This window comes from Rissa tridactyla, chromosome 23, assembly GCF_028500815.1.
Source record: "Rissa tridactyla isolate bRisTri1 chromosome 23, bRisTri1.patW.cur.20221130, whole genome shotgun sequence".
Taxonomy (NCBI): Eukaryota; Metazoa; Chordata; class Aves; order Charadriiformes; family Laridae; genus Rissa; species Rissa tridactyla.
In genome coordinates this window covers 2,767,237-2,793,862 of record NC_071488.1, presented here as the reverse complement: position 1 = coordinate 2,793,862, position 26,626 = coordinate 2,767,237, and the positions used below count along the sequence as shown (strand labels likewise).

The 26,626-nt window shown below is 59.0% G+C and overlaps 2 protein-coding genes across 4 annotated transcripts; one reads left to right on the top strand and one right to left on the bottom strand.

Annotated features, from left to right (window-relative positions):
• Positions 1–200: 200 nt before the first annotated feature.
• Positions 201–19,618, top strand: SETDB1 (SET domain bifurcated histone lysine methyltransferase 1). 3 transcript variants are annotated; one of them, XM_054182501.1, is made up of 22 exons: positions 201–326; positions 1,831–2,053; positions 2,403–2,575; positions 3,068–3,105; positions 3,238–3,337; positions 3,745–3,912; positions 4,176–4,377; positions 5,672–5,745; positions 6,113–6,303; positions 7,225–7,354; positions 7,736–7,874; positions 10,402–10,560; positions 11,272–11,874; positions 12,149–12,265; positions 12,578–12,747; positions 13,625–14,241; positions 14,618–14,646; positions 15,758–15,890; positions 16,613–16,778; positions 17,251–17,462; positions 17,893–17,981; positions 18,538–19,617. In XM_054182501.1, the coding sequence occupies exons 2-22, from the start codon at positions 1,842–1,844 to the stop codon at positions 18,653–18,655; spliced, it is 3,840 nt and encodes a 1,279-aa protein (XP_054038476.1). In that variant the 5' UTR covers positions 201–326; positions 1,831–1,841; the 3' UTR covers positions 18,656–19,617. The 3 variants fall into 3 exon arrangements, with proteins under 3 accessions (XP_054038476.1, XP_054038478.1, XP_054038477.1); XM_054182502.1 differs by lacking the exon at positions 201–326 and adding an exon at positions 1,184–1,555 and having other exon boundaries at positions 18,538–19,618; XM_054182503.1 differs by lacking the exons at positions 10,402–10,560; positions 11,272–11,874; positions 12,149–12,265; ... (6 more) ...; positions 17,893–17,981; positions 18,538–19,617 and adding an exon at positions 8,233–10,392.
• Positions 19,619–20,826: 1,208 nt separating this feature from the next.
• Positions 20,827–24,876, bottom strand: CERS2 (ceramide synthase 2). Its single transcript, XM_054182633.1, has 10 exons — positions 24,691–24,876; positions 23,938–24,055; positions 23,737–23,855; positions 23,499–23,556; positions 23,345–23,395; positions 22,927–23,019; positions 22,562–22,690; positions 22,369–22,475; positions 22,090–22,243; positions 20,827–21,829 (listed from the first exon to the last, which is right to left on the bottom strand). Exons 1-10 carry the CDS (start codon positions 24,861–24,863, stop codon positions 21,695–21,697), a joined length of 1,137 nt encoding a protein of 378 aa, XP_054038608.1. The 5' UTR covers positions 24,864–24,876; the 3' UTR covers positions 20,827–21,694.
• Between the last annotated feature and the right edge of the window lie 1,750 nt (positions 24,877–26,626).

Genomic DNA, 26,626 nt, shown 5'->3' with positions numbered 1-26,626 from the left:
AGCCCGCCCCACCCCCGCCAAGCCCTTCCCATCACCTTCCCGCAGGGGGCAGCACTGCGCCTTTTCCCGGGGCGCTGCCCCTTTAAGCGCCGCTGGCTCCTCCCCCCTGCGCGTGCGCGTTGGGCCGGCCGCGCGGGCTGGCGTCAACGGCCCGCCCCTCGCGCGTGCGCACTGCCCTCGTGCCGGCCGGCGGGGGAGACGCGCGCTCCTCGGTGGCCGCTGTTACCGGAAGTGACGTCAAACAGCTTCCGGTTTTGGGGGGCCTCCCCCCCCTTTCCCCCTTTCTCCTCCCCAACAACCGGGGGCGCGGCGGGCCCCGGGCCTCGGTGAGTGCGGCCTGCCCGAGGGGGGCTGTGGGAGCGACAGCGGGGCAGGGGGGGTTGTGGGGCGCTGTGGGGCGGGAGGAGTTCGGGGGGCCGGGGGGGGGGGGGGCGCTGTGGGGCAGGGGGGTTTGGGGTGGCTGTGAGGGGCCCAGAGGGGGCTGTGGGGCAGGGGGAGTTCGGGGAGGGACTATGGGGGGCACAGAGGGGTTGTGGGGCAGGGGGGGTTGAGGGGCTGTGAGGGACCCAGAGGGCACTGTGGGGCAGGGGGAGTTTGGGGGGGGGCTATGGGGGGCACAGAGGGGCTGTGAGGGGCACAAAGGGGGCTCTGGGCCAGGGGGAGTTGGGGGGCTGTGAGGGGCACAGCGGGGGATGTGGGCCAGGGGGAGTTTGAGGGGGGGGGGCTGTGAGGGGCCCAGAGGGGGCTGTGGGGCAGGGGGAGTTGGGGGGCTGTGAGGGGCTCAGAGGGGCTGTGGGGTTGAGGGGAGCTGTGAGGGGCCCAGAGGGGGCTGCGGCAGCACTGGGATGGGGTGCTGTGAGGGGAGGAACGGGCCTTGGGGGCGCAGTGGGAGCTGTTGGACGGAGGCTGAGGTGTGAGAGGGGAGGTGGGATGGGATGTGTTGGGAATTGGGGGCCGTTTGGGCGACAGGGCTGCGTTTGGGAATTGTCAGGGGGCTGGGGGCTGCCTTTGTGGTTGTAGAGTTGGAGAAAAGTACGTGGGGTCGTGGCTGGGGGTGGCCTGGGTGCAGCTGGGAGGGAAATGGGGGCAGGGGGTGACAGGAGAGAGGAGGGGGGCGCGGGGGGGGGGGTGCTGGCAGAGGAGCAGGGCGTGAGGGGGGGGAGCTGCAGAGGAGGGCGTGCTTAGGTACAGACGGGGAGATTGAAGAGGTGAGAGCAGGGAGCGCAGCGGGAAGGAGGAAGGTGTCTGTGAGTGCTGCTGATGGGGGGCAGGCTTGAAAATAATGGAGAATGGATGTGGTATCGCCAGGGCCAGCTCAAAGGGGGACGTGGGGGCTGCACGCCTGGAGAGAGGAAACTGCTGGGGCCATCCTTGGGGCTGGATGTTATAATGCTCCTTAAACACCGCAGGCAGGGGAGGACGGGGGCTCCTCTGGGCCGCTGCGTGAAGGTGAAGCTGTGGGACAGGTTGGAGAGGCACCAGCGTGGTTCTCCTCTTGGGCTCGGCAGGGAGTTGGGAATGGCTCCACGGGTTTTGCAGAGAGGAGGGCGCTGAGGTGAGGAAGGATAAGGCTCCGGCCAGCGTTCAGCAGGTTTGGACGGTCTGTGCGGAGATCAGAGGAGATGTTAGGAATCCCTGGCTGTCCTGGCAGCCTCTGGCTCCACAGTGTGCTTCCACTTCAGTTAATTTAGGGTTAACAACATAAATAACATTTTTTTCCTCACTAACTTTCCAAAACGGGAGCTTCTGCCCTTGCAAGCGTGGTGCCTTGGAAGACGTGCTGCAGCAGTAGGGTCTCACCAGCCTTTTCTCACCTCTTTGTGGTGTCAGGCGCAGCAGAAATGGATTCCCAGGAGATCAAAGAGCTGCAGCAAGAAGTGATGGAGGAGCTGGGAATCTCCATGGAGGAGCTCCAGGATATCATCGACAAAGAGCTGGAGAAGTTTGAGTGTGTGAAGCAGAGGAAGCAGCAGCTGGAGGAGCTGGAGAAGTGCGTGAAACAGAAGGAAGAAGAGGTGGCTCGCGTTGACCGGCTCTTTGATGATGCTTCAAGGTGGGCGCACTTGGAATTGCAGCCGCGTGTCGGAGTTGGGCCTCAGAGCAGAGGAGGGGGAGATGGGGTGGCAGAGCCCCATGTCTGCAGTGCTGCCCATTTCCCTTTGCTGTAGACTGACGCTCTGATTCTGCATCGGTTCCTTTGTGTGTGGTTGTTGAGGGATAATTAAAATAATTCCCCTGGGGCTTTAAATCCTTCACGTGAATACTCTTCCCTCACCTCATCATGGTTGTATTTAATTAGCCGCTCCCCAGCGGTCAGTTCCTATTTCTCTCCGCGGCGTTGTGGGAGGTACGGCTGGGCTCACCTTGTCTTTTCCTGTCTCTGCCCTTCTTTTTTTCCTCAGAGCCATTGATAAATGTGAGATACTGGTGAAGGATCTGTACTGCAAGCTGGGACTCCAGTACCGTGAGAGCAGTTCTGAGGATGAGGATTCGGCTGCCAAGCCCATGGAAGTGATTGAGATCCCAGATGAAGACGACGATGATGTCATGAGTATCGATTCGGGCTGGAAGCACAGTTCAGTATCTCATTGCGCCACCCGGGCCTGAGGGGAGGGATGGAGATCTGAGTGCGTCCTGGCGGAGGATGGGAGTGAGAGGGATCAGAATAAGGATATCGCGGCCATAAGCCACACTGGGCTGTAAGCAGGAGAGGATCAGGTAGGAAATGCCGCTAGCTTGTGAGGAACATCACTGCTTGCGTGCTCTGCTGGGGCCCGTAACTATTCCATGGTTCCTGGAGTCCCAAACTGGGACTTCTCCCTTTTCCCACCTGCCCAACTGTTGTCCCCATCAAACGCCGCCTCTGCGGGAGCTGCCTGTGCAGCACGTCGTGCCTCTAGAAAGGGTGGTTTAGTGAAAGCCTCGCTCGAGTGGATTTCTTGCCAGGTACAGAGAAGGCTTTTGAATGGACCCTTTTCTCTGGTTCCTCTTCTTTCGGTGATGTAATTAAGCTGGATTTTTTTCCTCCCCAAGATGTTTTAAACCACTTTTTTCTCTTTAAACACAGGTGACAGCAGTTCCAGAATTGCAAAGGATCAGACTCTGGTGAGTTGAAAAAGAGCCGACTATAGTGAACTTCTGCAGTGGGCTTTTGCTGGAACACTTAGGGCATCATTGTATGTTGGGGAAACAAAAGAAAAGATTCTTCATATTTTATTTCTCTTTCCTTCCCTTCAGCTGCGGGAAGCCATGGCTGCAATGAGAAAGTCTGCCCAGGATGTTCAGAGATTTATGGATGCCGTGAACAAGAAAACAAATGCCCAGGATGCACAAAAAGGTCAGTGGCTGAGAGCTCCCTGGGGCTGGCGCCTGTGTGCCCTTACCCTGGTCCTGCCCGAGTCCTGCACCTGTTGGTTTTCTTCCTGAGAAAGAAAATAACTACTCTGCTTCCCCACTGGAAAGATGTATTAGGATATATTGATTCCGCATTCCTATTTAAGACCTTTCCGAAAGCACATACGAGTGGTGCAGTTTCTATAACATGAAAGCGTTTTAATGATGTTTAAACCTCACACGCGGATTATTCCATCTGGTAAAACTGAGGCACTTAGGCTGACTGAGGTAAAGAAAAACTAAAGAACGCCTCCTGTCTCAGGTCCGACACATCTTCTTCCAGTTGCGTACACAAGAGCAGGAGCCTTTGGGCAGTTTCTAACCCATTTTCTGGTGCTTGTTCTTGGGTAGATGCACAGACCCCTCAGGAAACTCCTGGCTCTGCCCAGCCTGTTGGTCCCGCAGCGGCCGGGAGCGATCTCAGCAATGACGGTGATCTGAACGTTGGCATGAGGATCCTGGGCAAGAAGAGAACCAAAACGTGGCACAAAGGAACTCTGATTGCAATCCAGACAGTCGGTACGTCCTGTGCTTGCTGCGGTGTCTCGGTGATTGGGGCTTTCACTAAGCTTTGGGTGGGTGACGCTGGTGAGGCTTGGAGCAGGTCCTCTCCTGTGCTGTGGAAGCAGCACACCTCCACAATAACACTTTACCTTACGGATTAACTTCTGAAAAGCTATCAAATAAGTTCTGGGCTTGGATCGGAATGATATATGGTGTCGGACTTCTTGTATGAAATCGCTTGGCTTTTATTTATCTTGCCGTGTTGAAATGTCTTTCAGCTGCTGGTAAGAAGTACAAAGTGAAATTTGATAATAAAGGGAAGAGTTTGCTTTCTGGCAATCACATCGCTTACGACTATCACCCCTCGCCTGAGAAACACTACGTTGGCAGCAGGGTTGTGGCAAAATACAAGGACGGGAATCAGGTTTGGCTGTACGCTGGCATTGTGGCTGAAACCCCAAACGTAAAGAATAAAGACAGGTATTAATTCTCCTCCACAGTCATGTACCCCTCTCTCTGTTTTGTTTTTGTTTCTTTGTTTTGTTTTTAGGAAAACAAGAAAAGAAAAAAAGTATATTGGTATATATGCTATTGTGAGAGCTAAATTCTTTTCTGCCCTCTCCGTGGATGTAGTTCTGAAGGTTGTTTCTTCAGTCTTTCTTATCTCTGAAAGCTCTGGGTGGAGCTTCCATTCTATTACTCATGTCCCCGAGTCAGAAACTGTATCTGGTAGTTCGGTCAAATTATCACACAAATGGAAGTCTGCGCTGCTCAAGGCATAAAACGTAGCGTTAGGAAATACGAGCCCTAGAAGCCTTTCGTGCCAGCAGTGTTGCCAGAGCACTTCAGGAGAAGGAGCAGCAGGTCTAAAGCAGCCTCTTCAGTTGCGTATAAATAAGGGGCAGGGCTTCTTCCGTGGTGTGGTTTAGGCTTGTGGTCTTTCGGAGAGTCATAAAGGATATAATCGCCCTGTTTGTTTCAAACGGGGATCCGCCATAAATGCCTAATTGTGTAAAGCTCTATCTGATACACCTTTAATAACTGAAAGTGAACTGCATTTATTACTCATATTGCACATTTACTCCTCCTGGCTAGGCTGGCTGTAATGCTGATCTCTCATAATGCCACCTTTATGCGGCTCCGAGTCCTGAAGTTGTTATTCAAGGGCAGGCAGTGCTCAGTGGGTGCCGTATGCAGCCTTGGGGGTGTCCCCTCCGAGCTCCTGGTCCCCTGCAGGCACTGGGGACTCTCTCATGCCATCTCCTGTCTGCAGGTGGAGCCCTGGAGGTGTCCCCCAGCTCTGTCCCTGTGGTTCGAGTTACGCAGTGCAGCCTCCGCTGCCGCTTTGTCCCAAGGGCTCAAAAAATAACTTTTCTTGCAGAGACTAGGAGCCATTAAACTGTCTTTTCCCTTCCTTTACCTCCTGTGGCTGAGGCGCAGAGGGAATCTGGAGGAGAGGGAGGGAGCCTGTGCTGCTGGGAAGCCTTTAGGCAGCCTCTGCTTTGGCTTTGGGAGCACAGGCGTAGCTCAGGGCTGGGGGAGAGCTGTTCTGAAACAGCCAGGGGAAGTGGCAGTGCTGTAAAAGTCGTTATCGCGTGGCAGAAGTGATCACTTCGGTCTCTCTTTGTCCACCGTATCTGATCTGAGAGTCTTTGGGACAGGCAGGGGAAACAGGAGGGGTGCTCCACTTTCATTGTGTGACATGGAGCTGCGTTTTATCCAGCTGCATTTCTAATTCCAACCTCCAACGCTTGTTCTCTCTGCTCTTCTCCAGGTTCTTGATCTTCTTTGATGATGGCTACGCTTCATATGTCAAGGAGTGGGAGCTGTACCCGATCTGCAGGCCACGTGAGTGCTCTCTGCCTCTCCTGTGTCCCAACACTGAAATTATCCGGAGAGCCTTTGGGTACACGAAAGAGCCTGGGCTCAAAGGCCAGGGGACAGACTGCATGTCCCCTCCGGTGCTGTGCCTGTAGACGTTTGCTTTGCATATGAAGCTGGAGGAAACAGTGGCTTATTACTGGCGGAGTGAGTGCGCTGTGACTCCTTGCACTCTGGGCGCATTAGCGTGGCTGGATGCCTTACCACCAAAAATCCGGCCACTCAGGATTGCTGCTTGGCTCTTCTTATGTAAAAATCCGTCTGGGATCTCTTTGGAAAAGAAGGAAAGATGCTTTTTGTAAGACTCTTTCCTCCTCTTCTCTTTCCTGAACAGTGAAAAAGACCTGGGAAGACATAGAGGATGTTTCCTGTCGCGATTTCATCGAGGAGTACATCACAGCGTACCCCAACCGCCCCATGGTGCTGCTGAAGAACGGCCAGCTCATCAAAACGGAGTGGGAAGGGACTTGGTGGAAATCCAGAGTGGAAGAAGTGGATGGGAGTCTGGTCAAAATCCTGTTCCTGGTAGGACGATTTCCTTTCTCCCATTAGAGGGGGAAGATGGGCTTAAATTGGAGCGGGGGGGAGGGAGGGCGGGGACGGGACTGACTCTTTTGGGCTGGTCAAGTCCGGTTTCCTTGCTCCTGTCAGACAGGGGCCCGAAGCGAGCAGGTATTTTTTCGAGCAGGTATTTTTTCGTAGTTGTTAGACTGCCCAGTTTCTTCTGTGGATTGATGTGAAGGTGAGACTCCTTCATTTGCATGACAAAAGCTTCAAAAGCCATTTAAAGTGTTTTGCATGTGAAACTTTAAAGTGGTAGATGAATAAGAAACAAAATCCATCACCTGCAGGTATTCTGTCCTCATCCCTTTCTTGATGTAAACACCCAGCCACGTCTTTTGTCTGAATACAACTGCTGGTTTGAAAAGCGGGAGAAAAACCGAGCAGAAGCTGAGATAATTCTGCTTGCTTAAATTCTACAGATTGCAGAAAGGGAGCAGACGTACTATCTGGGCCCATTTGGCTCCCTTCCTGACTAGATAACTGCGTAGCCGCTGGGGAAGACATGGCGCACTTGCAAGTTTAACCTCCCTGTCCTAGAGCAGATTGGGTTTGTGCGGAGGCGTTAGCTTGTCTTCCTGAGGGAGTCGGGTTTTCCAGCAGTGCCTCATTAGTCAGTTGTTGAGCTGAAAACACAACTGCAGTTGAAGCCTGGGGTCTTGGTATTTCTAGATTTGGTTTGTATTCAGTGTTCCACCAGCTATGATGAGGCCTTTTGTCCTCTCTTGGCTGCATGGTCTTTCAAGAGCCTTCAGGTCAGTGCTTTCCCTCTTTTCCATTCGATTCTGCTCACCGTAAAAGCACGCTGGTGTCTCCCAGGCCTGTATCGTACCTCTGGAAGCTCTTGCCGTAGGTGCTGTGAGTGTTGCCTTCTCCTTGCTGCAGGATGACAAACGCTGTGAGTGGATTTACCGGGGTTCCACGCGCCTCGAGCCCATGTTCAGCATGAAAACTTCCACAGCCTCCACCCAAGAAAAGAAGCAAAGTGGACAAGCAAGGACACGTCCCAACGTCGGTGTGTGGCATCTTTTTCTTTAATGCGTATCCTGGAGTATAAATGAACGCATTGTGGGTTGGTGGGGGCGGGTGGGCGGTTTTGGTTTTTGTTAGGGTTTGGTGGTTTTTTTCAACAGAACTCCTGGAGATTTAAGATTTCCAGTGGGCTTTTTCTTCTGGCACAAAAATGCCGCGAAACCAGACTGTGGTTGTGTGAAGTGATCACAATCTCTTTGGGGTGACTGGCTGTGACTCGGGGCTCAGGCAGTGACCCAGCGTTAATTGCAAACGCCTCTGTGTTGGTTGCCACAAATCGGTATTTTGTGGCTAGCGCAACAAACTTTGGTTGATGGTAGAGACTATTCCTGTTGATACTTTGCTTTTTCCCCTTCCCCACTAGGTGCTGTCAGGAGCAAAGGGCCTGTAGTACAATATACGCAAGATTTAACGGGAGCTGGTACCCAGTACAAACCTTTAGAGCAAATGCAGGCAGCCTCGCTGGCTGCACGGTCCGTTTCTCCGCAGCCTGCTGAGATGGAGTAAGTACTCGAGTCAGTTCTCTGCTTCCACCACTGCCTCCTCTTGCATTTTGTCTACAGTGCTCAGCTCTTTCAGGCACCGCCCTTTCCGTGTAGAGCAATCCTCAGGTGCAGGTTTCCTCCATGGCTTGTTTCCTGGTTACACAAATTGGTTTTAGTCGTGCTTCTAGGGGAGATTCTAGATAAAGGCTGCTGGATGAGTAATTGGGGGCGGGAGAGCTGACAGCCCAGTACCCCCTGAGCCAAATGCCGTGTTCTTACGCAGGGCTAAAGCTTCGCGCTTGATGTATTTCCAAGTTAGAAACGTTTGCTCCTTCTCTTCTGAAAATCTGAATTGCTCCCTCGTGTCACGATCCAGGCACTGGCCCCCGGCTGCCTTGTATTCCTCCACTTGGACTGACCTGCTCGCAGACCTCGCTGACTTACGAGGCACTGAGAACTCGGGATCAGTGGCTGGTCTCGGTGGTCACGGACCAAACCTGATAAAGCTAAGCCACAGCCAAGTCGCACACGTGCCCCCTGACGCAAGGGGCCCAAGCGGGACGTTCTCGGAGGTGCAGGCTAGTGCCGAAGGAGGCCTGGATGAAGGAGGAACTCAGCCTTGTGATGAAGGGAGCGTGTTGGAGAACACCAGGGTACCTGAGCATCTGCTCTGGGACTTCAGTAACTTTCTAGGGGAGAGAGATGCTGTCCCGGTTCATTTTTGCCACCACTGTGGATTTCCTATCCGAATCTGTGGACGCCTGGTCCCCTGCCAGCACGTCTTCTGCTGTGACTGTGCCTTGCTGTATGGGCAAAAGGGAGAAAGGAGATGTCCCAGCTGTAAGGAACCCGTGCAGCACGTGAATCTTTATTTCCCGGATGCTCTCTAGGTTTAGCAGCATCTAAGAAACCCCACCTGCCCCCAGCCTCGGGTCTCAGGATGGGGTTCCTCTCAAGTACCAGTGCAGTACGGCCCATTCTGCCCCTGGATATCAGGGGCTAACTTGGAAATGCTCCTCCTGTGCCATTTTGACCAAGACTTGAGAATCGAAGCCATAATAGCCTTGTTCCTCATCTCTTACGTGACCAAGCAGAGAGGCCGATGCTGAAGGAGGTCTGCTCCGGCGTGAGAAGTGCACCACTGGCTCCTCCGCCGTCAGTCTGGGACCCCAGTTGCGAACAGAGGAAGAGCTGGGCTGTTGCGCTAACGCGAGGGCACCCCGAGCCGTCAGGGCTGTAGGAAGGACGTGCAATGAAGATGATGAAGTTGGACTGCGGCGATCAGCCAGCCTGAGCCTTGTCGGCTGACAAATCTCTCCTTTGCCATTTCACAGTCCTTGCAGTGGTTACAAGAAACACTTTTTTCTTTTTTTTTTTTTTTTTCCCCCCCCCCCCTCTCCCCACAAAGTCTTTGACTTTAGGATCTTGTTTTCTGATCTGATACAAGCAGACACTACAGACCTTTCCCTGCCCGGCTGTTAAATCATGAACTGCACAAAGACAATTCTTTTTTAACATTGATTGAAGGCAACATACTATATCCATGTCCCCGCTGTCCTGAGGGATGCTAATGGGTTAAAAACACATTGGTTTTAGATCATTAAAACTGGGAGAATGGTTTCTTCGCTCTGGTGTTTTGTTTAGTCTGAGGAAGGCCTGGTTCTCTTCCCTCTCTAGTCTGGCTTTCAAATTCTATGGCGCCAGGGAGCTGCTGTCAGCCATTTCTGGCTAAAGCCCGTTGATAGAAGCTTTTTGCTCTTGCTCTCAAATTTTGAAACGTGCGTTAACACCTTGCTTTTAAGGCAGATGTTTGCAGAAACGGTCGCCCCCTCCTGCTCTCACTGGCTGCCCTGATAGCATAACTATGTTCTTCCACTTGTGGGAAAACCGGGGGCTGATTTGGGGTGTTTTTCTGCTTAATCGCTGTAAATGGATTGAAAACCTCCGCTGCTGTTTGCTCAGAACATGAGGGTTAGTGTCTTCCAGGTGCCTCCCACTTTCCCGGTGGTGATCGTCGGGCTGCAGAGGTGTTCGGGAGCCCCTCGTAGCCCTTTTGTCAGTGGTGTTGTTACCTTCCCCTCTACAATCTTATCTTGTTACTCGGTGCGGACAAGAGAGTCCTCTGTAATTCTTGTTCCTCCCACTGCTCAGTACTGTAGCACTGACTGAGCCTCTCTAAACTCATTTCTGCTATTGCAGGGGTTTCTTCACGTACTGGTTTGTCCGGCTTCCTGAAACGAAGGCCTTGGGCATCCTCGTTACGCTCCCTCTCACCCTCATGTCTCAATTCCAAATAAACAGCAGTATCTCAGAAGTCACTTTTAAACGTAGCTGAGTTCTGGGCACTTGGTTGGGGTTGTTGCGGGAATGCTGTAGCACAAGTAGTCAGAAATGGGCTGATTTTCACACTCGTTGGGAAAAATCTGCTCGGTTTTACTTGGGTGGGGCACTGCTGCTGACTGCCATGGTGGAGTGTTATTTTGACTCCTACCAGTTGCGCGAGCGTGTGCCTCTTGCAAATTGCCTCCCTTCCTCCCTCGTGCAGATGCTCCGACAGTCAGCTGGCCCAGTCGAGAAAGCAAGTGGCCAAGAAAAGCACTTCCTTCCGTCCTGGCTCCGTGGGCTCCGGGCAGTCGTCGCCTTCTTCGCCTGTCCTCAGTGATACACCTCCAGCGGGAAGGACCGGTGCAGCTCCGCAGCATCGGTGAGCAAAGCGCGTTTGCGCTTAATACAAATCCCTGCGTCCCTGGGAGAGTTTGGGATGCTCGTTTGGTTTTAGCGCAGGTTTATTTTGTCATGGACTGACACCTTTATGTGTCAGCTTGTCTGGTCCTGAGCATTTGTCTTCCACTTACCTTGTTCTCCCTCCCACACAACTGTTCGTTACGTTTTGTGGTTGGCTTCAGCTTGGAGGGTCTCTTATCGCTTCTGACCAGAGCTTACCCCAGTGGGACCCTGGCCAAAGCCTCTGACCCTGCTTGTTTGTAGAGGACTCCTGTTTCTATGAGCTTCCTGGGGCTCAGGGGGGAGCTGCTCTTAGTGTAAATCTGCAGGTGGCTTTTCCACGGGGGTGGCTTTGTGGCAATCAATCCACAGCACAGAAGCTGTTGATCCCAGTTCTGAGACCACAACCAGCTTGTGCTCGTTTCTGCTTCCCTAGGTCCGATTTAGGGGGTTTTCTTGCGTTCTCTGCTGCTGGTAACGTGCCCTTTGGGGCCTGCCCAGCCGCACTCCCAGGGGACGCTGGGGCTTGTTTCTAATTGGACTAAGCAGCAAATCCAACGGGGTGTCCCAGTGTGTAACCACCAGCTGCTTTGATAGGAATTAAGTGCCTGAAATCCTTTTGCAGTTTGAGGAGAAAGCACCGCTCTTCCTTAAGCCGCGGTTGCTCAGTGTATCCCTGTCCCTGTAACAGGCTCTCCAGCAGCCAGGCGGGCGGTGGCACGGCACAGGCCTTCCACGGCATGATGGACCGCGTGCCCAACGAGCCCCCGTACCGAGCCCCGCTGGAGAAACTCTTCTACCTGCCGCACGTCTGCAGCTACACCTGCCTGTCCCGCGTCCGTCCCATCCGCAGCGATCAGTACCGCAGCAAGAACCCCCTGCTCATCCCGCTGCTCTACGACTTCCGACGGATGACAGCCCGCCGACGGGTCAACCGCAAGATGGGCTTCCATGTCCTCTACAAGACGCCGTGCGGGCTCTGCCTGCGAACCATGCAGGAGATCGAGCGCTACCTTTTTGAGACAGACTGCGACTTCCTTTTCCTGGAGATGTTCTGCCTGGACCCCTATGTGCTGGTGGATCGCAAGTTCCAGCCCTACAAACCCTACTACTACATCGCAGACATTACCAAGGGCAGGGAGGACGTGCCGCTGTCCTGTGTCAACGAGATCGATAACACCCCGCCTCCGCAGGTGGCCTACAGCAAAGAACGCATCCCCGGCAAAGGGGTTTACATCAACACCAGCTGGGAGTTCCTCGTGGGCTGCGACTGCAAAGACGGCTGCAGAGACAAGTAGGTGACTCCTCGTGTGTCGCTGGGCCTGGAGGGTGGGGGACAGCACCTGGGCGGTGCTGCCGGCCCTGAAAAAACAGCCCAAGGCGGCCCTGCTCCGGGCTTCGAGCCTGCGCAGCTCTGCTGGGTCACACATTTGACTCCAGGTCAAGCCCCGTGTGCCCGTCTCTGCGTATATTCATGCAGAAAGATGCAATTTCTTTTTCTTGCTGCGAAACCGGTGGGTAAAACTATCCTCTGGGGCACGGGTGGGTTTTTCTCTGTGTGTCTCTAGATCGAAATGTGCCTGTCACCAGCTGACAGTCCAGGCGACTGGCTGCACCCCAGGTGGACAGATCAACCCCAATTCGGGATACCAGCACAAAAGGCTGGAAGAATGCCTCCCGACAGGGTGAGTAGAGCTGAGCTGCCTCTTCTCCTTCCCTCACAAATACCAGCCCCAGAAACTCGGCCTCCAGTGCTCTCGGAGAGGCGGTATTTCCCAGAGCTAAGTGCTGAAAACCCACCTCTGTTCTTGGTTCATCCGCTAATGCATGGCCCGGGATCGCTGTGCGTTACCGTAGAACCTGGCAACCACACTCCTCCTGCTCGGCTGAGCTTTAAGCCACTGCTGCAGGTCCCTTTTGCACCATGACTGGTACCTCACCAAGCCTTGGGATGCGGCTTTCTCCGGGAAGATGTCACCGTTCTTCCTTTCTTTCAGAGTTTACGAGTGCAACAAGAGGTGCAAGTGCAACATTAACATGTGCACCAATCGCTTGGTCCAACACGGGCTCCAAGTCCGACTGCAGTTATTCAAGACGCAGAACAAGGGCTGGGGCATTCGCTGCCTTGATGATATTGCTAAAGGCTCTTTCGTCTGCATCTACGCAGGTAGGATCTCGCCCCGCGGAACGAGCAGGTAGAAGCCTCTTCTCAGGTGCTGTGAGTGAAAAGCCTCTGTTGAGCCAGTGCTTTTCCCAGCGGTCACACGTATTCAGATAGGAATCTGCTTTGGTTTGGGTAAAGGAGGGGGAGGGGGATTTGTGTTTGAAAAGATCTGGTTGTGGCAGGCCTGAAATCTAGGCTTTGTTTATGGCGAAATGCAAAACCCAGCAGAACGGGTGTGAAGCTCTTCCCGCCCTCGTTAAGGGGACAGGAAAGCGAGAACTTAGATGATGAACTCGCAGCACTTTGATTTCCCGATCGATGCCCCTCCCTTGCCCAACTCGGAACCGAGAGCCCAGCGTGGCTGCAGTGCCAGCGTCAAGAGAAGGGCTGGGATCCCCAGCGCCGTTTCTGCCCGCTGAGGGTGAATCGACACCTACCTGCTTCCTGTTTACGTTGAACCAGTCACCGGGACACGGGCACAAAGCAACCAAATGCAGAAGTTGCGCAGCGTGGTTGGCGTTGACTCTGAAGTGAAACTAACTGCGGGCATCGCCTGAGTTCTCGTGCTCTGGTTTCTTGCCCTTAATGTTGCCTCTGCGCCACACCCTCGCCTCCAGCCCTTCAGAGGAGCAGCAGTCGCCCCGTTTGAGTTCCTGGTTAGAGATTTCCTTGGTGGAAGCCTGGGTGTTAGCAAGGGCCCACTTTAAACCAGCCACCACGCTTCAGGTTTTTATTACCTCGAGTATTTCCAGCCCAGCTTTGGAATAAAGCGGTGTCAGTCCTGTTTGCTCCCAGAGAGCCTTTGGGGAGGATAAAATTTATGGGGTAGGAATGTCATCCCGGGAAAACTCACACTTGGTTTTCTATTCCCCACCCCCAGGGAAAATCCTCACGGACGACTTTGCCGACAAAGAGGGGTTAGAGATGGGTGATGAATATTTTGCAAACCTGGATCACATCGAGAGCGTGGAGAACTTCAAGGAGGGCTATGAGAGCGACGCAAAATGCTCTTCGGACAGCAGCGGGGTGGACCTCAAGGACGAAGAGGAGGAGAACACAGGCACTGAGGAGCAGGAGGAGTCCAACGAGGACAGCTCTGACGACAACTTCTGCAAGGACGAGGACTTCAGCACCAGCTCGGTATGGCGCAGCTATGCCACACGACGGCAGACCCGGGGCCAGAAGGAGAACGGGCTGTCGGAGACAGCCTCCAAGGACTCGGGGCTCACCCGGCAAATCAGCCACGACGAGACAGCGGTGGCTGCCTCCTGTAAGCTGCCGGTGTCGGAAGAGACCTCCAAGAACAAAGTGGCCTCGTGGCTGAGCTCCAACAGCATGTCTGACGGCTTCCAGGACAATGACAGCGCCTCCTCTTTCAAGATGAGCGAAGGCAGCGAAGCCAAGGCCAGCAAAATGGACCTCCCTGGTGAGAGAGAGAAACCCTCCGCTTCGGCCCTGGACAACGTGGACGGAGAGTCAAAGGCAGTGAAGAAAGATGTAAGGGAGGGCTGTGGGACTGGGAGATGAGCATTGTCCCCTGCCTTGGGGGCAGGGATGAGGAAATGGAGGCGTGGTGCCCCTTGGTGTCCCCTTGCCCCGCTTACTTGGCCCTTGCCCGCTGCGGTGGGGCAGGGAGGTGTCTTTCCCCTTCCTGGGGGAAGTGGAGACCCACTGTGCGGGATGTGGAGCCGGGGGAGACCTGTGGTCAGAACTTGGCCCTTCTGGAGCACCCCCTGGACTGGGTGTCACACTGAGCGGTGGGGGACACCTGGCTTCTCACACCCAGGGTGGTGTTCAGGGACCATTTCTGCAAGGGTTGAAGGGTGCTCCAAAAGGGAGAGATTTTAACCTTCTGTACTTCTCCCCTCTGCAGGAACCTGAAGATCCAACCAAAATTCCCGGGTAAGGTTCCTTAAATTGTATTTTCCTGCCTTTTATTTCCAAGTGAGTGAATTGCTGCAACTCTAGGGCTGCCCCTGAACTCTATTAATCACCGAATCCCAGACTGGCAGGGGTTGGAAGGGACCTCTGGAGATCACCCAGCCCCTGCCACAGCAGGGTCACCCAGAGCAGGGGGCACAGGAACACGTCTAGGTGGGTTTGGGATGCCTCTGGAGACCCCACCACCTCTCTGGGCAGCCTGTGCCAGGGCTCTGCCACCCTCAAAGTCAAGAAGCTCCTCCTCGTGTTGAGATGGAACTTCCCATGGTCAGGTCGCTGGGCACCACTGAGAAGAGCCTGGCCCCATCCTCCTGCCACCCCCCCTTGAAGTATTTATAAGCATTGATAAGGTTCCCCCCTCAGTCGTCTTTTTTCCAGACTGAAGAGCCCCAAGTCCCTCAGCCTTTCCTCATCAGAGAGGTGTCCCAGACCCCTCACCATCTTGGTAGCCCTTTGCTGTCCCCCCTCCAGCACTTCCCTGTCCTTCTGGAACCGGGGAGCTGGACACAGTGCTCCAGACGCGGCCTCCCCAGGGCAGAGCAGAGGGGGAGGATGACCTCCCTCCACCTGCTGGCCACGCTCTTCTTGATGCCCCCCAGGATGCCACTGGCCTTCTTGGCCACAAGGGCCCATCGCTGGCTCGTGGCCATCCTGTTGTCCCCCAGGACTCCCAGGTCTCTTTCCGCAGAGCTGCTCTCCAGCAGGTCACCCCCAGCCTGTCCTGGTGCGGGGCGTTATCCCTCCCCAGGTGCAGCACCCTGCACTTGCCCTGGTTGAATTTCATAAGGTTTCTTTCCACCCAACTCTCCAGCCTGTCCCGGTCTCTCCGGATGGTGGCACGGCCTTCTGCTGTGTCAGCCACCGCCCCCCAGCTCTGTGTCATCAGCGAACTTGCTGAGGGTGCGCTCTGTCCCTTCAAATGCCGCCGACAGAGTAAGCGGAGAGGTCGGGAGGGTTTGGAGACAGCAGCCTTGTCCAGCTCCCAGCTTTCCTCAGCTCCTGTCTCTCTGCCTGGCCCGCGGGTGGGCTCCCGGAGATGCCAGCGTGACCCGCTCTTGTCCTCACCCCGCAGGCTGAGCGACGTGGGAAGGATGTACGGCTACAACCCCAGCCCTCCCAAGCTGGAAGGGATCCGCAGGCCGACGAGCAAGACCGCCCTGCTCCAGAGCAGACGGCATTCTCTCGCCCCGCAGCCCACCACGGACGTAAGCGCTGATCCTTCGGGCTTCAGACCTGGGCTGGAAGGGGGAGGGGGGGCTGGCTCGGCCCCAGCCCGGGGCTGGTTTGATGAAGGCCTTGAACCTTCCTTTGGGTTGTCTCTATCCCACTTTCCTTCCCAGTTGAGCAGCAGCGCAGGGCTTGTGGTTCATCGTCGTGATTTCCTGGAAGGGGGTTGATTTTCTTCGCCCGGTGGGGGTCTTGCCAGGTCCTGAAAGCCCAAAAACAAAATGAGGACAACATGGTGCTGGGCCATGGGTTATTATGGGATGCAGCACCTTGGTTGGCAAACCCAGCACACCAGGGACCCATCGCTCGGCAGAGCCGGGTCTAGGAAGCCATCCTGGGGGCCAGTCTTTGCTTTTTGGGGTCTTCTCCCTTCCTTGCAAAGCCCAGAGCAGCTCATGGTGCAGGCTCATGGATCGCTGGCAGCCGGGGTGCTGCAGGGCTTAACGGGCTCCCTGAGACCCCACTGCTGTCTCAAACACTGCCCTGGGAGATGGGGCTTCTGTCCCATTCCAGCTCCCATCGCAGTGTCCGCGTGTGCGATCCCCTTCGAAACGGCTTCCTAGAGCACCCAGATCCTCTGCTAAAAGAGAGCAAACGCTGCTGGGGGAAGAAGGGAGCCCTGACCGTCGCTTGGGACGCGATGGAGCGATGCTCTCCCTGCCCCCAGCGGCGCTCGGGAGCTGGTAATGCCTCTCCGCAGGACGTGCTGACCCTCTCCAGCAGCACAGACAGCGAGGGGGAGAACGGGCAGGCGGCGACGGGGCAGGCCCAGGGCACCGCCAACGACAGCGACGACATCCAGACCATTTCCTCGGGCTCCGAGGAGGAGGAAGGGGACGACAAGAAAAACCCCTCGTCTGGGTCAGGTGAGGACAGCTGCCGGGGGAGGAACAAGGGCCGAGTGTGGAACGTCCAGAGGTACAGCGAGAAATTCTGGCCAGAAACCACCAGGAAGGGCTGATGAGGATGTAGCAGCTGCGAGCGTGGCCCGTCCTGCTCCAGGCACCCCAGAGCTCTGTGTAATGGTCGTGGGCTGAAGCTTCCCCACGTGCTCTTTGAGACGTAACTGCAAAACCCGGTCCTGGAGACTAGATATTTGTGGGTAGCTGAGAAAAAGCAACAGTGGGGGCTTCTTATGGCGGGTCTCCAGGCTCCGCTGGGTTGAGCGGAGAGCTGGGAGATTCCCGGGAGCCATCCCAGGGTGGTATTTTAGAGCCGAGCTGCGTCCCAAGGGGTTCGTTAGTTCCGTGTGAAAGAGGAGAGCGTCTTGGGCCAGCAGCACCACCGCGGGGTGCCTGGAGAGCGACCGCGGCCGTCTTTGCTCCTCTCTTGCGGCAGGTCCTGTGAAGAGGCAGGTGGCGGTGAAATCCACCCGCGGCTTCGCCCTCAAATCGACTCACGGGATCGCCATCAAGTCAACCAACATGGCAGCGGCCGAGAAAGGCGAGAGCGCGCCCGTCCGCAGAACCACCCGCCAGTTCTACGACGGGGAGGAGTCCTGTTATATCATCGATGCCAAGCTGGAAGGGAACCTGGGCCGGTACCTCAACGTGAGTCACTGCCCTTGGCGGGGGGAGGAAGGGAAGGGGACGTATTTGGGGTGACCTGTCCGTTCAACGGGCCTGTTCTCCCCAAGACTAGATAAATAACAGTAAAAAAAAAAGTGGAAAAAGAGCAGGACTAGGAGGATGTTTTCCCCGCCCTGAGTGAAACAGGGCAGCCGCTCCGGCCCCGTGACGCGTGGTAAGCAGGACGGCTCAGTCACTCCTTCCAGGGCCCGTTACCTTTGCGAGCGCGGGTCTTATGACTCATCCCGTGTCGTGCGGGCAGGGGAGGGAGCGTGTCCCGTCTCAGCAGGCGCGCGCTGGACGCATCGGGAATGCTGCTTGTTTATAAAGGCTGGTGTTTACTGCTGGCTGCTTCGCGTCCCTCCCGCCGCAGGAACTCGCTCACTGCGTTTTGTCTCCGCTCCCTTTCCAGCATAGCTGCAGCCCTAACCTCTTCGTGCAGAACGTTTTTGTGGACACGCACGACCTCCGCTTCCCCTGGGTCGCCTTCTTCGCCAGCAAGTGAGTGGCGGCGCGCTTGGGGAAGGGGCTGCCGGTTCACAGGGTTCGGTTGGACCCAGCTCTTTGGTGCGGGCTGGGTCTTTCCCTCCTCCTGGTAACCCCAGTGCGGCTCCCGGAGCGGGGAAAAGCTTGGAGATGCGTTGGGTGAGAACATCGCTCCCTGCCGTGGAGATTCTGGTGCGATTTGCGTCAGTTTTAGGGATGCAAAGGGGAAGTTGAGCGCAGGGCAGCCGCCTGCCCCAGCGTGTTTGAGTCCCAAACCTCCGGGCAGCGCCGGACGGTGGTGAATCCCTACCACGTCCCTCTTTGGCGCCGCCAGCGCGGCGTCTCCTCTGTGAAGCCCCACGGGAGTGATTAACCGGGGAACTTTGTCCCTTTGCTCGCTGCGGCCGCGCCGGCTGCTTCACCCTTGCCCCGGGGGAGGCTGGACTGCGCCGCCCTGGCCAGAGAGGTCGGATGGAAGCGTTGCTCTCTGCTAACAGGAGCTCCAGCCCCTCCTCCTCCTCGGCGTGGCCTCTTCTCCCAACCTGTGCCTCTTTCTGTTTTCACTTCCCAGGAGGATACGAGCCGGCACAGAGCTGACCTGGGATTACAACTACGAAGTGGGCAGCGTGGAAGGCAAAGAGCTGCTGTGCTGCTGCGGGGCCATCGAGTGCCGGGGGCGGCTGCTCTGAGCCCACCCCGGCTCCCTCTTAACCGCAGGCTCGGTGCTGACTTCCCCTTTGCGAGGGTGAAGTTTCTCCTGAAGAGGCGGTTGTTCAATAGCGACTGTTACGAAGCCGAGTCCAGGGGCTTCCACTTCTCCCCTTCACTTGAAAAATTACAGATGGACACGGCCCGGAAACGTCACCTGGCACGTGGTGACAGCTGCAGCGGGGCAGGGGGGGGCGTGACGCCAACCTTCGTGCTGCGAGCTTGGCTTCTCCCGCAGCCCAGGGGCAACAGCCACCCTGCGAGAGGACAGTCTGTCCCTCGGCATCGCCAGAAAGGCCACGAGCCAAGCCCTTACCTGCCCGAGCCGCTGCCAAGCGGCCGTTCCTGCTCTCCTCCAGCTCCCCACCACCTCGAAGACACAAAGGCCCGGGCAGCTGCAGCTCCGGCGCCCGTCGCTGCCCGTTTTTCCAGCAGGAAACGCTTTCCCGGGACTCCAGGGGTGGGACTGAGCCCGTGCTGTCCCTGCGGCTCTGGGAGGGAGCGAGGATGGGGGAGATAAGCCCAGTAAGAGCGGACCAAGCTGGATTTAATAAGTGGTGATGTGGATTTAAATGAAGAAAAAAAAAAAAAAAATCTGTCTTCAACTGTGATACGGTGTAAAGAATCTTTTCAATGTTAAAAAGCAATAAAATATGTTTTTCTATTAAAAAAAAAAAAAAAAAAAGAGAGAAAAAAAAATTGCCCCCTACTTTAGACACAGCAAAAAAAAAACAAACCCACCAAACCCTGGAAGAGCAGGATTTTCCCACTTCCTTCATCCCCCTTTCCACGGGCCTTGCAGGAAAACTAACGGAGGCGGCTGGGCCCCGGCGGGTTCAGATGCGCCCGGGCACGGGGAGGGCAACGCGCCCCCCCCGGGCATTTTCACCTTTTCCTCCTTCCAACAAAACAAATACTCATTAAATCCACCACTTGTTAAAGCCAAAGAGAAGCTGGTTCAAACTTTCCTTCCTCGGGAGCAGGTTTGACGCCGGCTGCCTTCTCCCACCCCACGCCCCGACCCGGGATGTAACCGGGGAGCGGGGGGGGGGGGGTGCTCAAAATACGGAATTTGGCTTAAATTCCTGCGCCGGAGCTGCGGCTGCGCCAGACTTGAACTTGACTCGATCGACCCAAACTGGTTTCGGGCACCTGCGGCCGGGGGCAGGGAAGGGCCGCGCTGGCGCAGGCGGCCGGGGGGGGGGTGGACACGGCCCCAGCCCAGCGGCTCCACAAGGAAAACTCGCTTCCCCCCCCCCAGCAGCAACTCACAATGTCAAGTGCTGGGGTTTGGCTTTTCTTTCTTTTTTTTTTTTTTTGGGGGGGGGGGGGGGGTGACAGGGCTCGGACCTGCAGAGCCAAAGGGGTCCCTAAACCACCACCAACCACCGCCAGGGGCGGGGGGGGGGCTAAAAGAGGTAGATTTTTATTTTTTTTTACTACTTTTACAAATTGGAATCAAATCGCCCCACAGGCAAAACCTCGTCGGGGGGGGGAAGAGCTGGAGCCGGTTCCAGCCGCACCCCCCCACCCCCCCAGGTCCCTCGGGCACCCAAACGCCACCAGCGCCCGGCTCCTGCAGCCCGGCACAAGGGAGGCTTTTTTTTTTCCCTGCTAAATAACCTTTTAGAAATATATAAAAAAACCCAAAAACACCTTTCTAGGGGCCTCCGCGAGCCGCAGCTCCGTCCCCAGCGTCCACCTCAACGACAGCTTTGTCATCCCGACGGAGCGGCCGCTTCTCCTCCGGCAGCGGGGGCCCAGGGCTCCTCGAGCGGCCGAAGCCCCCGCTCCGGCCCGGTTCTGAAGACGCGCAGAGCTTTCCGGGAGGGGGAAGGGGGGGGGAAAAACAAAAAAAAATACAAAACCACCAAAAATACTCCAATCTGCCCACTTTTAGCCTCACCTAAACAAAAGCTAAAGGCAGCCGTGCCAAAGCGATCACCCCCAAACCCCCCCCCCAGGGCCACAGAAGATGCCCAAGCCCTTTATTTTTTTTTTTTTTTTACTGAAGTTTATTAGTTTTTAACTTTTAATATATTTAACCTTTTTTTTTTTTAAAAAACAAAAACAACAAAACACGTTTTGGTCTGACGTTGGTTAATGGTCCTTTTCCCCCTCCCACCCCCCCCCGCCCCCCCAACCCCTCCGCGCTGGGAGGTCTCGCAGCATCCCGGGTGGATGCGGGAGGCAGAGCCAAAGCCCGGCTCCTTCCGTCTTCCAAATAAATAGAAAGAGGAGAAAAAAAAAAAAAAAAAAAAAAAAAAAAAGAAAAAAAAAATCAGTTGCAAATTTGTCCTGTTACAGCCGGGGGAAGGGACCGGGAAAGGCCTCGGAGAGGGAAAGACTCAAAACCCATTTACAGAAGAAAAACGAGGGGATTAAATTCCTCCGTGAGACGCTCGTAGTGACTAAACCCCGCGGTTTCCTTCTCCCCCCCCCCCCAAGAACTTCCATAGTGTCACGCCGTCACCGAAACCCCCGGAACACGACCCGTTCCCCCCTCCCCATCCCTCCCAGAGCGGCGGAGCAGGGCTCGGGCCGGGAAAGGGGCTTTTTCCCAGGATTTGAAGAGGCAGCTGCTGAGGACGCGCTCCCCGCCCCGGGAAATGGGGGGAGTAACGGTGGGGCTGGAGCCCGGCGAGGGGCCGGGGCCGGGGGGTTCGGGGGGGGGGACGCCGGCGGGAGCCGTCCTCGCTCTGCCCGTCCCGGGGCACGGCAGTGGATTAAGGCAGCAGGTGAAAGGCAGAAAAAGGGCACCAACGGTGAGCGTGAGGTGGAGAAGCAGCGACCGCTGCCGCCCCCGGAGCCGCGGCCCCGCTCCGGAGGGGGCTGGGGGCCGAGAGGGGCTCTCCGGGGAGTCCCGGTTTGCTCCGTCGGAGCAGGGAGGGGAGAAGATGGAGGGGGGACACGGGGACCTTGGCGAGGGTGGCATCGGTGGGATTTGACATCTCACGGGTTTTTGGCCTCCGGCGGGGCCCCCGGCCGCCCCCGCGGGCGCAGAGACGGGGCGAGGGCGCTCAGTCGGTTTTGCGGTGGTTGTTGTTGAGGACGGGGTGGCCGTTGGAGAGGGGCCCGTTCTTCGCCGCCGCCGCCTCCTCCTCCTCCTCCGAGTTGTCCGTCTCTTCGCGGTCGCTCCTCTCGTCCTCCACCACCTGTGGGGGGGAGAGAAGGCGCGGCGGGGGGGGCTGGTCAGTGACCCCTCCCCATTTTCCCGCCGTGCCTCAGTTTCCCCCATCACAACCACCGCGTTTCCTCCCCACCAGGGGCTCCGCAGGACTCGGGAAGCCACGTGCCGTCCGGCCGCAGGGTTTGGGGGTCTCCATCGCAAACCCCATCCCCCCCCCCACCACCTCCACTGCTGCTGAGGCAGACCCGCGCCGCCCCCAGGCCCGCCCCCCCCCCCCCATCTTGCCTTTCCAGTTATGAACTTCTGGGCCATGCGGATGATGAGGTAGGCCCAGAAGATGTGCAGCGACTGCAGCACCGCCATCATGAAGTTGAAGAAGTAGTAGCCGAAGAAGGCAGGGTAGAGCTCCAGCGGATAAACCACCGTGCAGTGCATGATCCTGCCGGGAGAAGCAGTCCCGTTAGGGGCAGGGACCGCCATCGTGCCCCCCCACACCCCGTCCCGGTGGGTCTCCCCACCCCGCGCCTCAGTTTCCCCACCCTTTCGCCAGCCACCAGCGCTCACCAGAAAGGCAGGATGACCAGGCGGGTGACGATGAAGACGGCGGCGAAGACGATGAAGATGTTATTGCAGGTGTTTCTCCAGCCGGCGTAGTTGAACATCTTGGCGGACTGCGGGGGGGGGAGGCAGGGGGGGTGAGTCGGGGAGGGCACGCGGGACACAGGCACGGCCGTGGGGCCGCGGAGGGGGACAATACCTCCAGCAGATAGTCCGAGGAGTCGTGCAGGGCCATGATAAGCGTCCCCACGCGGATGTAGTTGGCGAACCAGGAGAAGCTGATGAGGATGATGGTGGCGACGTGGTGGATGATTTGCTCTTTGAAGTCCTGCGGAGGGGGGGGCGGTGGGGGGGGTGGGGGGGGGGTGGTTACCGCAGCCCGGCTCCCGCCCCCAGCACCCCGACGTCCCTCTCGTCTCTCCGGGATCTCGGCCCCCAGCCCCTCGCAGCCCGCGGGTCCCTAACGCCCACGCCTCGAGGGCGAAGAAAACCCTGCCAGGACGTCCCTGTGTCTGCCCCCCCTCCCCGTCCCCAGAGAGCCCCCCCCCCCGCGCCGCGGCCCACCTTGCGCTTGACGTCGGAGGCGATGCTGAAGAGCAGGGACCAGTAGAAGGAGAGTTCGATCATGTAGTACCAGTACTGGGAGGGCAGCATGCTCTGAAAGCCAAGAGACGGGCTGGGGGCGGGGGGGGCGCAGATCCTCCACATGCCCCATTGCGGGGGGGGGTCCATCCCCTTGCGTGGCCACCAGCCAGACCCACGGGTATCCTGGGGACCCTTCCGCCCCCCACGGCGCGCAGTCCCCTTCCCCGTGCATCACTCAGGCCCGCGCGGCTGCCAGAGACGCCGTGCGCCCCCCCAGAGAGACCCTCCCGCACCCCCCGGGGGCTCCGGTTCCCCTGCCCCCCACCACCACACCACCGCAATTGGTCCCGGGGGGGAGCAGGACGGGCGGCGGGAGGGCGATGGGACGGGCGCTCACCTGGATGGGGTACCCATTCCACACCTCCCGGAGGTCGTAGAACCAGGGTTTCTGCGGGACGCGGGAGGGGAGAGAGACAGAGAAGCGTTAAAGGGGGCCTGGGGGGCGGGGTGGGGGGGGGGTAGGGGCGCACAAGGGGGGGGCCGCCACTTACATCCACTATGACAGCCATGCCAGCAATGAAAGCAATAAGGTAAAACGTGAATCGCCAACTGGAAAAAGGAAGCAGACGGTCCTCAGAGGGGCACCGGGGCGAGGGAGGGAGAAGGACGGACCCACCAGCCCCATATTTCCCCCCTTCCCGGGGCGGTTCCCAGCCGAGCGGGTGTCCCCCCCTCGCCTCCAGTCCCAACCGTCGCAGGGTGACGGTGACGCCGGGCGCGGGGTCTCACCTGGCCTCCCGGAACTTCTTGAGCAGGCTGGGCCGGTCCTGGTTGCGGCGGCGGCGAAACCAGCGCTCCACCTGCCGCACCGTGCAGCCGCTCTTCTTGGAGAGCATCTCCACGTCGGCCTGGGGACGGCAGGGACGTCACCGCCGCGGGGCCACGGTGAGCCCCTTTTGGGGACAACCCCCCTCCTCCCTGTCCCCTCACCTGCTTGGGGTGTTTGGTGGTGGCGGCATAAAACTTCTCCAGCACGGCGTTGGGGGTGGCTTTTAACCTGATCTTCTCCTTGACGTTCAGTAGCCCGGCCAGTGGGGTGGCCACGTACCTGGGGAAGGAGTAAGGGGACACAAAACGTCCCCATTTCTGTGTCACCCGGCTGGCGTCACCCCCTCAAAGCCACCCAGGGACCCCCCAGCCGCTCGGTGCCTCAGTTTCCCCATCCCGTTGCTGCTTCTCCAAGGTGGGTTTTACCAGAGGGGAACCCCCCCAGGTCCCTCTGTCACCCCAGGGTGGGGGGACCAGCCTGCAAGGGAGCAGCTGGGCCGCCCCCACCCTGGCGAAGGGTGTCCCCCCCCGGCTCCTCCCGCCCTCCCAACAAAGCCCCGTCTGTTCCTGGCCTGGGCCCGCCATTGTTTGCCCAACAAATCGCTCCTTAAACGCCGACGGTGCCGCGATAAGGGCGGCCGAGGATGCACAAAGCCGGGCTTGTGTGGGGCAGGTCCCCGGCACCGAGCGAGGTCTGGGGGGGTGGGGGGGGGGGACACACACACACGCAGGGACAGGGACAGGACCCCTGGGGTGCAGCCGCCACCCCCAAGCGGGCTGAGGACACGGTGACGCATCCAGGGGGCACGGCAGCGTGTCCCCACGCGCCTGGGGTGCGGGGAGGGGCTGGATCAGGGCTGGGGGGCGGGGGGGGGGAAAGGGGGGGGGGGTGTGTCCCCCGGGGAAGGGACTCACGTCTCAAAGAGGTGCCGGACGACGAGGAAGAGGAAGGCCAAGGGCAGGGTGATGTAGAGGTCGGCGGCTTTGGCGTAGACTCGCCCATCCCGGTCCTCCAGGTCGGCCCAGGTGAGGTTCGCCGGCAGCCAGAGCCGTTCCCACCAAAAATAGCTGTACAGGGTCTGGAACATGCTGGGGGGGGGGGGAAAGGGGGGCGGTGAGGGGGGGGCCCACACCCCCACGGGGGCAGCCGGTCGTACCCCGCTCCCCGCTTCGTGCCACCGGCTCCGTCCGCAGAGCCCCGGCTGGAGCCGGCGCCCCCAGACCCCACCTGGGCTCCCCGCGAGCCCCCGGCCCAGCCCCACGCCGGGGTGGGGGGGGGGCCGGTGAAATGCCCCCGGTGCCGGGATGGGGGGTGGGGAGCGGGGGGTCTGCGGGCTGCTGAAACGCCCCCGGTGCTGGGCTGCGGCACGGAGGGACTTTGTTCCCCGGGGCGAGAGGTCAGCGGGTGATGATTAACCGGGATCGAGCCCCGGCACCGTCCTGGCCTCCGGGACTTCCCCCACGGCACCGCACGGGGACACCCCCCCCCCCCCCCCCCCCCGCCACGGTCCCCTCCGTGTGGCATCGCGGGGGTGACGCCGGGCACGTGGCCCAGCGCCGCGGGGTGGGGGGAAACTGAGGCACGGACCCCCCCCTCCGCCGGCCCCCCGCCGCGGGATTAGGGATTTGCCGGCGGCACAAAGAGGACTTTTGTGGCTCAAAAAAGGCTCCCGCTGGGTCCCGCGGCCACCGTGTCACCGTCACCGCGGGGCCGGGGCATCCCAGCGCGTCCACGCTGGCACCGGCCAGTGTCCCCACGTCCCCCCCCCCCGGGACCCCCCCTCCGTGGGGCTGGGACGGGGGGCAGGGGAGGTATCGCTGTCCCCCAGGGGGGGTTCCCGTCCCTCAAGGGGTGTCCCCGTCCCCCCGGGAGGGGGGTGTCCCCGCCACCGCCGGGCCGGGGTTGCTGCCGGGGAGGAGGCGGCTTCGCTGCAGGGTGGGGAGAAAGGAACGGCCGGGGCCGGTTTCGCAAGGCCCCGGCGGGAGCGTGGGCCCGGTTCCCGCTGTGTCGGGGCCGGGGGGGGCGGTTTTGGGGCCGGCGGCGCCGCGGGCGGTAACGGGCCGGTAACGGGGCGGGCGGCAGCCGCGGCGTGGGAGGGCTCGGGGTGAGGCCCCGGTCAGGGCCGGCGGCGTCTCCTCCCCCGGGACACCGGGGACCCGCCGATGGCCCCGGGAGGGAGCGGTGCCGGGCCCGGGAGGCACCGTCAGCTCCCCACCCCCTGCCCCGAGGTGAGTTTTGGAGCTGGAAAGTGAGAAAATCCTGACATTTTTAAGCTACGGAGAAAAAAACGGGGCCGGGGGCGTCGCTGGGCACCGGAGCCCGGCCGGGACCTCGCACCGGGGGCTCCCGGAGAGCGTGTCGCCCCCCCCTCGGTGGGGGTCACCCCGGCCGGAGAGACCCGGGCCCGCCCAGGGGGCCGCACCCCAGCCGCGGTAGGGACGGCGACCGGGCCCGGGGCCTGGCAGCGGGTCTGGGGGGCACCGACCTCACACACACACCGGCCCCCCCCCCCCCCCCGCGATCGCGGCTCGGGGCGCCGGCCGGGGAGCACCGGGGGGGAGCCCCGCCGGGCTCCGGGGGGGAGCCTGACCCCCCCCCCCTTCCCCCGCCGCCGGGCCTCCCTCCCACCGCGCCGGGCCCTGCCCCGCCCGCCCCGGGCCCACCATAACGGGGAGGCCCGGAGGATCGCGGAAGGGAGGGGGGGGGGAACCGGGAACCGCCCCCCCCCCCCGCCCCGCGGCCCGGCCGGAGCCGCCGCCCCGACCCGACCCGAGCCGCCCCGGCCCGGCCCCCCCCGGCGGAGACCGGAGGCCCCATCACCGCCCCCCCCCGGCCCCACTCACGCGCCGC